Source organism: Delphinus delphis, chromosome 15 (assembly GCF_949987515.2).
Source record: "Delphinus delphis chromosome 15, mDelDel1.2, whole genome shotgun sequence".
NCBI classification, from domain to species: domain Eukaryota; kingdom Metazoa; phylum Chordata; class Mammalia; order Artiodactyla; family Delphinidae; genus Delphinus; species Delphinus delphis.
This window is the reverse complement of record NC_082697.1, coordinates 42,732,840-42,747,507: the sequence shown is the minus strand read 5'-3', so window position 1 is coordinate 42,747,507 and position 14,668 is coordinate 42,732,840. Positions and strand designations below refer to the sequence as shown.

The window sequence follows — 14,668 nt, the reverse complement described above, 5'->3', positions numbered from 1 at the left end:
TGAGGGCCATGAAGGTTTCCCTCCTAAGTTACCCAGCGAGCGGCTGCATTTTCCCCCCTGTTTAACCTGGATTTGAGGCCTTTTGGGGACAGGGGCTGTGCCGAGGGAAAGCCCAGGGACGGGAGTGGTGGCGTGGACAGCAGGGCCTGGCTCCCTGGAGATGCTCAGCAGGCGTTTGTTGACTGAGAGGCCTCGTCTACGGGTGGGTAGTTCATTTATGGAACAGGTCACATATCCTGGGTTCAGTGAGAGTCAAGGTCAGGGAAGCAGTAACACGTTTAGCTCTTTTTTTTTTTTTTTTTTTTGTGGTACGCGGACCTCTCACCGCTGTGGCCTCTCCCGCTGCAGAGCACAGGCTCTGGACGCGCAGGCTCAGCGGCCATGGCTCACGGGCCCAGCCGCTCCGCAGCGTGTGGGATCCTCCCGGACCAGGGCACGAACCCGCGTCCCCTGCGTCGGCAGGTGGCCTCTCAACCACTGCGCCACCAGGGAAGCCCACGTTTAGTTCTTTTGGGAGTTAAAAATAGCTGCCCAGAGTTTAAAAATAGTTTGAGAAGGAAAAGAGTTTTCAGCTGCGGAGGAGACTTTCCACTGCAGGTGTCCGCGCTTCAGATGCTTTGGCTCCTTTACTCTGGAACCCAAAGTCAAGGAACAGTCTCGGGTTATTTATATCGTACATTCAGTTCAAAACTGAAAAAGCCTTTGAGATATGTTAGTAAACACTGCTTTCTAGCAGAACCACGTGTTAATAAAACCAGCAGAGATCCAGGAACACTCCTAGTGGTTTTTTTCCCCTCTTTTCCAGTTTTATTGAGAAATAATTGAAATACACCTCTGTATAAGTCTAAGGTGTACAGCATGAGGGTTCGCTTTACGTATCTCGTGAAACAATTATCGCAATAGGTTTAATTAATAACCATCCTCTCATATAGATACAATAAAAAGAAAAGGAAAAAAAATTCCTCCTTGTGACGAGAACTCTTAGGATCTACTCTCATAACAACTTTCCTGTGTATCATGCAGCAGTGTGAACTGTAGTCATCATTGTTGTATATTATATTCCTAGCGCTTATTTCTCCTGTAACTGTAAGTTTGTACCTCTTGACCTCCTTCTTCCAAGTCTCCCTCCCCCAGCCTCCCGCCTCTGGTAACCACAAATCCGATCTCTTTTTCTGTGAGTTTGGCATTTTTGGGAAGACACCTATTTTTTAGACACTCTGTTAAAGAGAAGGTAATCTTCCTCATCTCTAATTTGAATAGCTGGTGTTATATCGACTGAAGTTTTCATGCTGCTGGATCCTGCACAGGAACTGAACCGACAGTTCTCACCCCTGCTGTAAACGGGCAGTTGCAGGCTTAGTGTGATGTCGGCCCGTGTCTTTTTCTTCTTTTTAAAAATCATTTAAATGAAGAGGCATCTTGAGACAATATATCATGCCCATTACTATAGTACAAGTCAAGTTTCCCATAATGTTAAACAAATTCCAAATAAGATGACCGTTACTATTTCTTCCTTCCAAATTAATGTTAGATTTAGAAAAAAAATCAGTGAGCCATTTAAGTCCATACTCGTGTCAATTAAAGACCATTAAGTAAGGTCTAATTTTCTTAATTGTTCTCCAGACTACAAAGGGAGGCTTTGATCTCGCACTGCCTGTTCCTTGATTCGACTCCGGAGAAACTTGAAACCTAAAATTTCCCAGTTGACAGCTGGATGGAGAGTCTTTTGTTTTCACAGCGCCCTCTTGTGGGCACTTCCCCTCAAGCGAGGCCCTGCGATGCCTCCCTTTGCTCTGTAAGTCAGCGCTGTAGCCTCTCAGACAAGCAGCGAAGTGGCTCTCGGGGACCCTGGCCAGGAGGGCAGGACGTCAGCCAGTCGAGCAGCCCCTTCCTTCCCCACCTTGGTTTGGTAGACGATGGTAAATCAGTCCTTGGTGGGAGCTGCAGTGGGGTAGCCGGTTTTCCCTGCTGGGAACCCCGTAGGTGTGGGCACCGTCCTGCTGCGTCTCTGGGTCCCCAACCGACTTGAAGCTGGGACCAAGCCAGGCCTGGGTCTCAGCGCCTCCGGACCTGCATTTTCTAGGCCTGTCGTGCGGTCACGTCCACCAGTGCCAGGCCCCCCGCCCCCTCCGGGGCCCCCTGAGGCTGGAGGAACTCCAGCTGAGTTAGCTTTCTAGAGACTAAATGAGGAGTAAAGTAGCAGGTGTGGATTTTAACCCTGGGGAAGAGTTCCATTTTGAAAACTTTGGGGTTTGGTTTAAATATGATATTTTCCATGACTATTTTAGCCTCAGACAAAAGTATGAGAGAAGAGCCTTCCTTTATTCTTCCAGAAGCTTTTGGAAGGCTCTTCTTTCTCTCCAGTGGCACTCTGTGAAGTGGTTGAAAGTGACATCTGCCTTTTGGTTTTTGTCTAATCAGAAAGCATTAAAGAAATATTTAGTTTTCCTCCTACTCCATATATAGTGGTGAACATGAACCTCAGATGGTTAGTCTGGAGCCCAGAGTCCCCCTGGGATTCCTGGTTCTGCTTCTTCACAGAGGGTGTGTGTGTGTGTGTGTGTGTGTGTGTGTGTGTGTGTGTGTGTGTGTGTGTGTGTGTGTGTGTGTGTGTGTGTGCGCGCGCGCGCGCGCGTGTGTGGTCTGTCGGGGGAGGCCCTTCCACGTAGGGTTGGGGCTTCCAGATTGATGTCGAGAGCGTGGGAAGAGGACTCGGCGTCTACTCCTGCAGAAGCGCAGGCTTTGGCTTCAGGGAGGCCGGATGCAGATCCCACTCTGCCGCGCCCTCTGTGTGCCCAGTGACCTAACCTCTCCCCCTGGACAGTGGATCTAGGACACTACTCGCCCCGAGGGCTGATCACAGACACGGTGTGAGCTGCTCTAGTTGAAGGTTGAGTTAGTCATCTGAATGTGGGAAAAGGATCAGAAAATATCAGCTCGTAAAGCTGAAACGGATGAAACTTAACTCAGAATGAAGGAGAGTAATGAGAGGGTCCTCTGTGGAAGCGGCTGGGTTGGAAGGATAGTCTGTACGTCTTTGACGCCACTGAGGAGACGAAGTCTAAACAAGATGGCAGGAAGACGGGGCCTGGAGCGTCCCTGGCTGACAAGCTGTGTTGGTAGCAAGGATGTCTGTGTGGGGAGGGCAGAGCACGATGGCCAGTGGTTGTCAGCCCCGTCCCGGGGTGGTATCTGGCTGGAGGGCCCAGATCCCTATGGGGAGACGATGGTGTGTCTTGAGCTGGGCTCACCCGGCATCACTCATGGATACTGAACCCTCCCAAGGAGCTGGTGAGGCTCCCACCCTGGCCTTTGCGGGGGACCCCACACCTTTTCCTGGCTCTGACTGAGAACCTGATCGTATTCCCTCTCCGGTGTCTCTTCAGCTGCTGATGTGCCTTGTTTTTGAAGCAGGGAGGTGTTCTGTGTGCCCTTTGTGTCCTGGTCTCCCCTGCAGGGAGGGGGCGGGGTCCAGTGTGAAGGCAGGAGTGGGTTAGAAAGCTTTGGCTGGTCCCCACCCCAGCTGGGTGTAAGGAGGATGACCAGGCATCTTGATTTGCTTCTTTTACATCGATTGTGTGGGTCAAGTATTTGTCCTTCACCCCCCTTCCATTCCCCAAAGCATCCTAGTGCAGTTGTGTGGTGCGGTGGACGTGAACTCAGGCCACCATAAGTGCCAACCCAGGCCCTACACAGCTCGTCTTCCTGCCCTCTCCATCCTGGGCAAATGTCCAAATAGGAAAATGCGCTGGATTCTGACTCGGGAGAGCCTGGCATCCCAGCCTCACCTGCACCCACTCATCACTCAGCTCTGTGAGAGCCTCCGGAGACTTTGATGAATGGCCGTATCCTTAAAATGATGACATTGATTTGACATGGTTTTTGGGCCGTAACTTTCTGGCTGCTGTGACATTGAATATTTAGTTTCTGGAAGGTCTGATAGCATGAATCACTTTATAAGTTTATTTAATTCTGAAATGGTCAATCGTCACGCTTTAAAATCGTCTTTGTTCCTAGATATGACGTCACTTTGCCTTGTTTACCTTTTTCTATTTCAGGAATTTTTTGTTAACTTAAGTGGGAAAAAGGATGGCGTTGCTTCCTGCTTCATTAAATCAAATGAAGGAAATCAGAAAAGTTTCCTTTTGATTAAAAACGGGGGTATACACTTATTCTGTCGTTAACAGCTCTGTAGTGCTTTATTTACATGGTGTAATCCTTATGAAAGTAGGATTCAAGAACACTGTCAACACTGAAGGAGTTTTTATTAAAATCCATGGTAATTGTATCCTTTGTGGTTTTTTGTTTTTTCTTTTCTTCTTTCAGGTTTTCAAAACCCTTGGCACAGATGTCGTGAAGTCTGCATTTGAAGGTTATAACGCATGTGTCTTTGCATACGGGCAGACCGGATCAGGAAAGTCATACACCATGATGGGAGATTCTGTACGTTGTTTGTGTGGGAAGAAAATTTCTCATTATCTCTCTTTGGACTGATAAAAGTATCTCTTATCTACGTGGTCTGTACTAACTTGCTTTTCATGTTCTGATCATTCTTTAGCAATAAGGTAAAACTCAGTAATAAGTCGGACGAAATTTCCTTTGAGAGATTTTAAATTAGAAATAGTTTTAAGTTTATAAGCATGAATAATGGATGGGAGTCTCAGTTCATTTTCTGTTTCTAAAGGCTTTATAATCTTATCAAAAACGTATGCTGGGCCTACAAGTAATTTATTCTTCTTTTCTGCCAACCCAACAGTTGGAATAAAATTATTGAACTCTGTTCTATTTAAAATTATTCAAAACATTTTTCCCCAAGAAAAATGTAAAAGAAAGAGTCTCTTTGGTGGAAAGGTACTACGGAAATCCAGTGAGTACATAAAAAATGTTAGAATTATACAGGTTATGTAGAGTCCACATAGCTATAAATATAGTATGTAGAGTCTAGTAGTTATGCCGTATAAATTAAGAACCTTAAAGTTATACTTGCCCCAAAATATGGCAGAGGAAGAACTAGACGTGATTGTAGGAACTTACCCCATTCTGTGTTTTCTCCAGACCTGGATAGTGCTTGTGTGTTTTACTTTTCTCATGTTGTGGTTTTGAAAACTGTTCACTGAGTCTGAGAGGCGCCAGCCTGTTCTAGATGTGGGGGGACTAGCGGAGGATGGCTGGGTTTCCTGCTGACAGGCTCGGTGGTGCCTTGAATGCTACAGGCTCGATGGTTAGTGGAAGAAGTAATGCATTAAAGGAGGACAGGTCTTTCCAGATGTAAGCCTTTGAGTGCATGTGTCCTGGCTTCTTAAATCCAGGCATTTTCTTTCCAGGAGAAGAAAATAAATGCTGGACAGTGAATCCTCAATGCTGAGAAGTAGGGAAGAATAAGAGAAGAACAGACCATTTCAAGAGTTTCACATTTCCTTTTACCATTACTTCTCTCTTCCTACTTTCCTACTGTGCCTTTGGAGAAAAAAGCCTTCTCTAAAAATGAAATTTACATGTTGATTCCCTCTTAGCTAGTTTATGTAAGTTCAACAAAGCACTCATAAGTTACAGCTGTTTTTCTCTGACCTTACAGTTGAGTACCATTTGGGTATTCTTTTTTATTTTATTTTTTAAAGTAAGAAGAAAAAATGTGGTGAAAGGCCCAATTTTTCGTTATAAGAATTGATACTGATTTAATGGTATCAAGGAAAAAAATTCTCCTAAACCTGTGATGATATATATATATTTATTTTGGGGATGGGAGATTGGGTGAAAGTAGTGAGGGATTTCAGAAGAAAACACTGAAGCCCTAAAGTCTGGCTTTCTAACGAGAACATTTTTACCTCGTCTTTGGTACCATTCTGAAGCTCGTCAGCGTGTCAGTGCCGACCGAAACGTGACTATTTGAAAGCTAGAGAATAAGTCGTCTTATGTTTGCAAGCCATGATTTAGCTGATGAACAGCTGATAACTGTATATTATCATGGTCCCAGCAGGTAGAAATTCGAAAACTCAATCCTCTCATTTCAGAGAGTAGGAAGCAGCCCTGCAGGGGATGAGTGCTGCGCCCTGGGCCCTGGGCCGGGCCTGCAGGCCCCTGGAGTCTGAGTCCACCCCAGCCAATTGCAGATGCAATCGTCGGTTGCTTTTATTTCAAGTGACAGCTGAGGCGTCCCTCCTTCCCACTGCAGGGCGATTCTGGCTTAATACCCCGGATCTGCGAAGGGCTCTTCAGTCGGATAAATGAAACCACCAGATGGGATGAGGCATCTTTTCGAACTGAAGTCAGGTAGGGCCCATGGCCTGAGTAACTGAGTGTGAGCTTGATTTAAGGCACAAGGAGTGGATAAAACCTTTGGATTCCTTAGGGGAGAGTCTGCCTCTCCCCCTCCTGTGCTGTGCCGGTTGGAAGGCAAGCTTAAAGCACATACGTGTTCAGTGACTTCCTTGGGTACCATTTGGATTGGGGTTTGGGAGGCTGGTAGAGGCAACCCGCCTTGGTTGGAAACTAACGAAGGATGCTCATCTCAAATGGAGTGAGCTTTCGACTTTTCAGTGTATACCCACTTGCCTTATTCTTTTATTTGAATAGGATTTGTGTTATTCTTTATGTTGGTAGGATCACTATAAATCTATTATTTAAATAGATCTGGGTGGTTGAGGTGTTTTTTCCTCCTTGAACTTAAACCTGTGTGGGGAGGCAGTTTCGTCAGTGGTTTGGGGGCAGACGTGGCAATCAAGGGTTCTCCTGGCTGCCTGACCCCGCAGAGGCTGTGAGGCCTTGGATAGGTTGTTTAAATCACCCTGAGCCTCTATTGCCTAAAATGGAGATAATAGTAGTACCTACCTCTGGGCTATTGTAGGGATTAAATGAAATAATCCACGTAAAGTGCTGTACCTGATACATGGTTACCACCCATAAATGTACGTTGCTGCTGTTATTGTTGTTGTTATTAATGTCTGAAATCATCTTACTGAATTCAACTCTATTTGAAATTTTTAGCTACTTAGAAATTTATAATGAACGTGTGAGAGATCTACTTAGACGGAAGTCATCCAAAACCTTCAATTTAAGAGTCCGTGAGCATCCAAAAGAAGGACCTTATGTTGAGGGTAAGAGTGAATGTTTTCACAGCCCTATTCTTGGGAATTTTTGTAAAAATAATAGTTTCAGAGAAAAAAAATGTAGGATAATGGCGAGATTTTAAAAATTTATTTTTGGAATCATTATAGTAAAAATTGCACGTGCTGTCACTGCACGATGTTCATTTAATGCGTTTATACTTCACTGGGCATTTGGTGATTTTGTGGGGCTTGCCAATAGATTTCCTCTGGCTTTAAGAACTCCAGGAACTTGTTTTTTCCAAGTTCCCAGGCAAGATAAGCAACCCTACAGCCTGTCTCTTTAAATGGCCTTGCATTTTAGCAGTGTGTTTTTACTGACCTTAATGGTAACATGATTATAGGGCGACTCTGAGACCTCTCGCCTCTGGGAAGCTTGTTTGCAGGTTCCTGTGCTGTGTTCTCGGCCTTTGTATTGTGCTACACTAGTTGTGTCACGGTCCTTTGTGAGGAATGTCTCAGGGAATGACGGGTGAAGGGCTGGCCCTTGCGAATTATTTAAAAAATAGGCTGGCTTGAAGGCTGTCTTTGGAATAGAACGGTCAGCTCTACACAATTCCTCTGTATACGGCTGCTGAGTTAAGGCTGGCCTATAAGACTCGCACACACACCGGCTTTCCTGTGGCTATTGTCGTTCCTGTGTGTCTCGCTGGAGGCAAGGCTGAGAACTGGTCATCGATTTAAAGATGTTCCTGTTTCCGTTGTCTTTTTTACCTGGTTATACCGGGTGCACCAACAGGTCCTCATCTGCATTTTAGTAAATTTTCAATTGAACTTTTGCTTTCTAATGCCCAAAGTGAAATGTGTAACTGTGTATTTGTTCTGTGGAGCGTGGGATAACTATTATTGTTAATAGTTTTTAGCCTAACTGTGCCTTCATGTTTTCCCTTTAACTGTCTTATCAGATGTTAAAACATATTACAAAGCTGGGTTTGCGAGGAGACAGAATAATCAAGCAGGGTGAAACATCCAGAATCTGGTGTAGATACTTAATGGGGATTTAGTTTCTAATAAATCTGCTATTCAAACATTGGGGGAATATGGGTTATTAAGCTGTCTAGGAAGAAAAAAAAAGTAACTTGGTACTGGAGCTCAGTTTTTATACTAGGGTAAATGGCAAATGGATCAAATATTTAAAAGTAAAAAGTGACATAATGACTGCAAGAAACCCTGGATTACTTTTTTTCCTAGAAATTTGGAGAAGGGAAGCCTTTAAAAATGTTTTACTTAAAATCCAGAAGCCATGAAATAAAAGTGTTAAATTTGAAATGGTGAAACAAAACAAAACAGAAAACCAACTTTACACTTGGCAGAAACACCAGAAGCAAAGTAAAAAGACAGTTTACAATGTGGAGGGAATATTTTCAATTCAAGTTTCAGACAAAGGACTTGTTAAGTCTAATATATAAAGAGCTCCTATAACTTAATAAAGGCAGCTCCAAAACCAAGGAGAAAAATGAACAAAGGATGTGACTAGATTGTCCACAGAAATGGAAATACTGATGATTTTTAAATGGAGGAAAGAAGGCTCAGCCTCATAATCAGAGAAAAGCAAAATAAAAATTCTTCAAGCTAGCATCTGTTAACTGTCCCGGCAGATGTAAGGAACCTGGTAAGACAGTGTTGAGAGACAGTCTTATACCTGTTACTGCTGGGTGTAAAGTGCCTTCTATGGAGGACAGTTTTGTGATATCCATCAAAATTTCAAATGTGCTTTCATCTAGCAATTCCACCTCTTAAGAATTTATTTTGCAGAAATATTCACACATATTCGTAAAAACCGAAATACAAGATTATTTGTAGCAGCGTTACTTGTATTGGAAGCAAAGTCTCAACAACCTCTATAGTCTCAATAGGAGACTGTTGGTACATGCATAGAATCGAATGCTGTGCAGCCATAAAAATGAATGAATGGGGCTTCCCTGGTGGTGCAGTGGTTGAGAGTCCGCCTGCCAATGCAGGGGACACGGGTTCGTGCCCTGGTCCAGGAAGATCCCACATGCCGCGGAGTGGCTGGGCCCGTGAGCCATGACTGCTGAGCCTGTGCTCTGCAACGGGAGAGGCCACAACAGTGAGAGGCCCGTGTACCGCAAAAAAAGAAAAAAAAAAAGAATGAATGAAGGATTACTTTAACTGATACAGAATATTCTTCAATGTATTATTACACAGAAAAAAGCAGGATGCGAAACAATGTGTATGATATGCTACTATGTATAAAAGGGGAAAATAAGATGGCTTAATAGATATGTAATTGCCTGTATACATATAGGTTATTTCTGGAAGGGTCTGGAGAAGCTAATAATGTTGGGTTGCCTGACAGAAGGGGAAGTTGGGGGTGGGTTATTGGATGGGGGAGGGGGAAGACCCTTTACACAGTCTACTTTTTGTAGCCCTTGATTTTAGAACCATATGAATGTTTCCCAACAGATGAATGGAAAGTTTCTTTAAAAGGGATTTAAAAGAATGTGTGTTTTGCATGGAGATAGTGTTTCTATTTCCCTGGCTATGATTAGTGCTAATGAGGTTGATGAAGATATCTCACAGGTGTCCTAAATACCATATGCGATAGGTATGCGTTATCAGGATTGGTGAACGACGCTTAGTGAGCTTAAGTGACTTGTTCACAACCGTGAAAGTCCACTAGTCAGCTGCAGAGCCTGGACTTGACCCCAGACAGCCCAGCTCCTGAGTCTGCGTTATAAACCACCACAGATTTGTACAGTCGTGTACTATTTCATGGAGGTACATTTCTTCTTCCATTTACTAGATACTGGGGAGATTTTTTTACCCCCCCCCCCCCCCGCCTTTTTTTTTCAGATTTATCCAAACATTTAGTACAGAATTACGGTGATGTCGAAGAGCTTATGGATGCAGGAAACATCAATCGGACCACCGCTGCCACCGGGATGAATGATGTCAGCAGCAGGTCTCACGCCATCTTCACCATCAACTTCACGCAGGTGAGGGCAGCTGTGTGTGTGTGTGTGTGTGTGTGTGTGTGTGTGTGTTGGGGGGGGGGGCTGGCTCTGTCCCTGAGGGCTTTCCCTGCTGATTGGCACCAGCTGAGGACCGACCTGTGGTGAGCCAGGAGAAGCAGAGGTGGCCGACTGCCATTTTCTTGTTCATTAGACTTGAACGTGTGCTGTGTGCTGATTTCTCCGCGGTTACGTTTGAAATGCAACCTGATGTATACCCGTAAGAAATATTTAGCAGGCTTCTGCCGTGTTCTAGACATTAAAAAACTTGCTTTGTGCTTAATTAAGTCAAAGTTTTCATCGTTGCCAGCTCTGTGGGAGATAACAGGGTTGCCAGTCAGAGCAGCTGGAGGCCAAGGTAACTCATCGCGGTCCATTATGGCTCTGTGGAACTCACCCGCAGCACTGCTTGTGATTATTAGAGTGATATTAAAGGACAAGGGACGTCTTTAAGTGTTAATGTAGGAATTCATTATGGTCTGGAGGTGGAGCGCATTTTGAACGTGCGTAAATGACTCAGGGCAAATGCGTTAACACCGAGACCGGGGGACGGATGAACGTAAAGGTGTGGGGTCCTCTCAGTGCCTCGCACATGTTAGGAGTTTGGAGAGGACCTGGCCTGTATTAACCATTGCACACATCAGATAGAAAAACTTAACCTTTCATTAATGAGGAGGCTCAGAGAGCAAAGAAGATGAAAAAATTCTCTAGGGTCAGTCGGAACAGCTCCTGATAAATTCTCTACAAATTTACCTTTCTTTAGACCTTTTCTTTTGATTTACTGTAGTTTACTGGGTTTTTTTCTCCTGTTTTCTGGTTAATGTGCATTAGATGTGGCCGTCCCTAGTTTCTAAGAGGCTTGCTTTTCGATCACAATATGGTAATTTCTTTTTGGCGTTTTGGTTCAGACTGTAAAACATAGGTTAAAAGTCTTTGGGAAAGTAAAATTTCGGTAGAATTCAGAATCAAGGAATACAGAAGTTAAGATTTTCACTATTTTATAATTGTGAAACAAATCGAATTTTAACATCGAATAACGGTTGAGTGATCTTTCAGATAATTGTATTTATCATATTTTGGAAAGCCATTGTGCTTGTAATGTTGCAGATTTTGGATGAGAACAAAACTAATTATTTGTGTACTTATATTTTTCTTTGTGGAATGCCCCTCAGGGCCTAGTTTCCTCATCTGCCGTGGTCAGACTCAGCCCTTTTGAGAATGACAGTGATTTGGGTAATGGAATCCGCAGTTCTTCAGAAAGTTTAGGAATCACATATGGTAGGCTTCTATTGTATTCAATTTAATTTTTGTCACCAGGAAGAAGGCCAATGAAACAACAAAATTAAAAAAAAAAATCTACCCTGAGAGATCACAGTGAGGAGCGGAAAATAATTAGAATTTGTGTTATAAACACATAAAACATATAAAAAATGTTATATAAACATATAAACATTGGGGCTCTTTATACCTCTTCCACTTTGCTTTTATATTTCACCACAGGCAAAATTTGATTCTGAAATGCCATGTGAAACCGTGAGTAAGATCCACTTAGTCGATCTTGCCGGAAGTGAGCGGGCAGATGCCACTGGTGCCACCGGGGTCCGGCTGAAGGAAGGGGGGAACATCAACAAATCCCTCGTGACTCTGGGAAATGTCATTTCTGCCTTAGGTGGGTTCATACTTGTCTGCTGCCTCTTCTCGTTCTTGGTGGTGTCATAGTAGCGCAGAGCACTTGGGTTTAATGTTTGTGTCACAAACCGGAGTAATAGCCTCAAGGTTTTTTGAAGCCGAATTAGAGAAAAAAATCTTTAATGATTGCCTTTAACTTCCCCCCCCCTTTTGTTTTTCTCCTACAGCTGATTTATCTCAGGATGCAGCAAACCCTCTTGTAAAGAAGAAGCAAGTTTTTGTGCCTTACAGGGATTCTGTTTTGACTTGGTTGTTAAAAGATAGCCTTGGAGGAAACTCTAAAACTATCATGATTGCCAGTAAGAATTTTAAATTCTTTTTCTTCAGCGTACAGTGTTTCGTGTGAATTAACTGTAACTACTGAAGTTTAAAGTGTCTCATTAGGAAATAGCACCTTTGTATTAAAAAAAAAAAAAGTTTTTCTGTTCTAAAGAAAAGCACCTTCTGTGATCCAGTCTACAGTATTGTATTATTGACTCTTTTTCCCTCTTTCTGGTTACATTAACTTGCCATGTTCTTGGTTATGCAAGCCGACGTCCATGGGGAATGATTCTTAGCTTTGCTGAAAGAACAGGACAGAAACATCTAACGCTGCTAACTTGTGGGAGAAAATCATTGTAGGGACATAGAGTAAAAATAACCCCACTTTTTTTTTTTCTATTTCAAAGCAGAAAATATGGAATTTAAAATTAAGAATCGAGAGGAAAAAGCCCAGTAAATCTAGCAAATAATAACAGTGATATATGTCTATCTTTTCACTAATTAACAGGAAGAAGCAGAAAAGATGAAAAAAATGTGCAAAGGGGAGGTAACTGTTGAGGAGAACTCAGAAATGCTTTTCCTCCTAACCACGCCCCCATGTCCTTTCCATGTCCCCGTGTCTCCCTACACCCATGCCATGGAGTCCCTGTGGAGGCAAGGGCTCTACCTGGGGGTATGCACCCCAGACGTGGTTGTGTAGTCACTTAAGCCCTGAAGTTTGTTGGCATTGGGGTGTGATTGATTAACCAGAGCTTTAGGCAGAAAAGAATTAGCTGATCTACTGACTCTTTTCAAAAATCACAATGCTCTGGAGTTTTACAGGTGGTAGGTTTTGCCAGAACTTCTAGGATTTAAATTTCTACTTTACATTGGAAGCGTACATAGTTTTGAAATCCTCTTCTTATATTTTCAACGGAGAAAACTCCCTAAGCTGCAGAGGAGATTTGGTTAGATGGCCGATTCTAAACTTAAAAAGAGCGAAATGGCATTTAAGTTGGTATAGTGAGCACTTTTCCTATGAGTCCTAGATAATTTTTAATATTCATGACTGTGGCAATGAATATTTAGTCTATCCAATGACCCGGGGTTAATCTGACTTTTAAATTACAAACCAACTTTGTGTTAAATGAAACGGAGCGCCGGATAAATTACTTTTTGAATTCATTGTTCACAGCCATTTCACCTGCTGATGTCAATTACGGAGAAACCCTAAGTACCCTTCGCTATGCAAATAGAGCCAAAAACATCATCAACAAGCCTACAATTAATGAGGACGCCAACGTCAAGCTTATCCGTGAGCTGCGAGCTGAAATAGCCAGGCTGAAAATGCTGCTTGCTCAAGGGAATCAGGTTGGCTTTTTCTGAGACTTATGGGTAATTTTCTTTGAGTAATGGCACCAATTTCTAGATCTTAACGAGGCACTTATCTCCGTGGTTGTATTGATTTGAGTAAATAAGTGCTAAGTAAAGCTTTGAATGAGTTTGCCGGCCTTTCCTTTACAGCACGCTCCCGTTGGCCTTTGCATTCATTATGTGCTCCGTGCGTAAGATTTAATCCACTAAACCCAAAATGATTAACTATCTAATAGTTATCAATTACGGATGGAAATTTAGCATGCAATAGGATTAGCAGCATAATCTCCATTAGTGGAAGGAAATCGAGGGGCTTGAGTAATGTTTAAGATTCTACCCAAGCATTTTATGACTTGAAAGTGTATTTTAACAGAATGAAAAACTCGTTTGAGCACCTTCCTGAATCTCTGTTTTGTATCGCCCGTTATAGAAGTGGTTATGGTGATGCAGGGACACATGTGACATCCCTGTGGCCTGGCTCAGGCGATTTCCCTGGGTCTTTCTTTGATTGTTGAAACTGCCTCACTTCAGGATCTCTTGGGGTTTTCGTGAAGGAGCCTTGTCCTTTTGTGTTTTTTACAGAAAACTTCCTTATAATCTGCATGGTGCACTTACCGAGCTGCATTCTGTGCTCATAGTGTGGTCCGTGCTGTTAGGTTTGGATACTGTAGTGAGAGAGAATCAAGGAGCACTTTTCATTTATTTATTTTTTAATTCTATTTATTTATTTATTTTTTCCCTGTTCAAACTTTATTCTTTTTCTTTTTCTTTTTCTTTTTTTTGGCGGTACGGGGGCCTCTCACTGTTGTGGCCTCTCCCGTTGCGGAGCACAGGCTCTGGACACGCAGGCCCAGCGGCCATGGCTCACGGGCCTAGCCACTCCGCAGCATGTGGGATCTTCCCAGACCGGGGCACGAACCCGTGTCCCCCGCATCGGCAGGCGGACTCTCAACCACTGCGCCACCAGGGAAGCCCTATTCTTTTTTTTTTTAATTTTAATTAAAAAAACAAACAAATTTATTTATTTTCAGCTGCGTTGGGTCTTCGTTGCTGCGCATGGGCTTTCTCTAGTTGCGGCGAGCGGGAGCTACTGTTCGTTGCGGTGCGTGGGCTTCTCATCGCGGTGGCTTGTCTTGTGGAGCATGGGCTCTAGGCACACGGGCTTCAGTAGTTGCGGCACGTGGGCTCAGTAGTTGTGGCTCGCAGGCTCTAGAGTGCAGGCTCAGTAGTTGTGGCACATGGGCTTAGTTGCTCCGCGGCCTGTGGGATCTTCCCGGACCAGGGCTT

At 43.6% G+C, this 14,668-nt stretch overlaps 1 protein-coding gene across 2 annotated transcripts in view; it reads left to right on the top strand.

Moving 5' to 3' along the window:
- The window catches only part of KIF16B (kinesin family member 16B), a 280,899-nt gene that overhangs the window by 36,470 nt on the left and 229,761 nt on the right, over positions 1-14,668 (top strand). For both annotated transcript variants that reach the window (XM_060031261.1, XM_060031259.1), the window contains exons 4-10: positions 4,327-4,443; positions 6,173-6,270; positions 6,985-7,094; positions 9,921-10,063; positions 11,579-11,747; positions 11,935-12,066; positions 13,203-13,378. In XM_060031261.1, the coding sequence (XP_059887244.1) occupies positions 4,327-4,443; positions 6,173-6,270; positions 6,985-7,094; positions 9,921-10,063; positions 11,579-11,747; positions 11,935-12,066; positions 13,203-13,378 (945 nt within the window). The remainder of the gene's footprint in view (positions 1-4,326; positions 4,444-6,172; positions 6,271-6,984; positions 7,095-9,920; positions 10,064-11,578; positions 11,748-11,934; positions 12,067-13,202; positions 13,379-14,668) is intronic.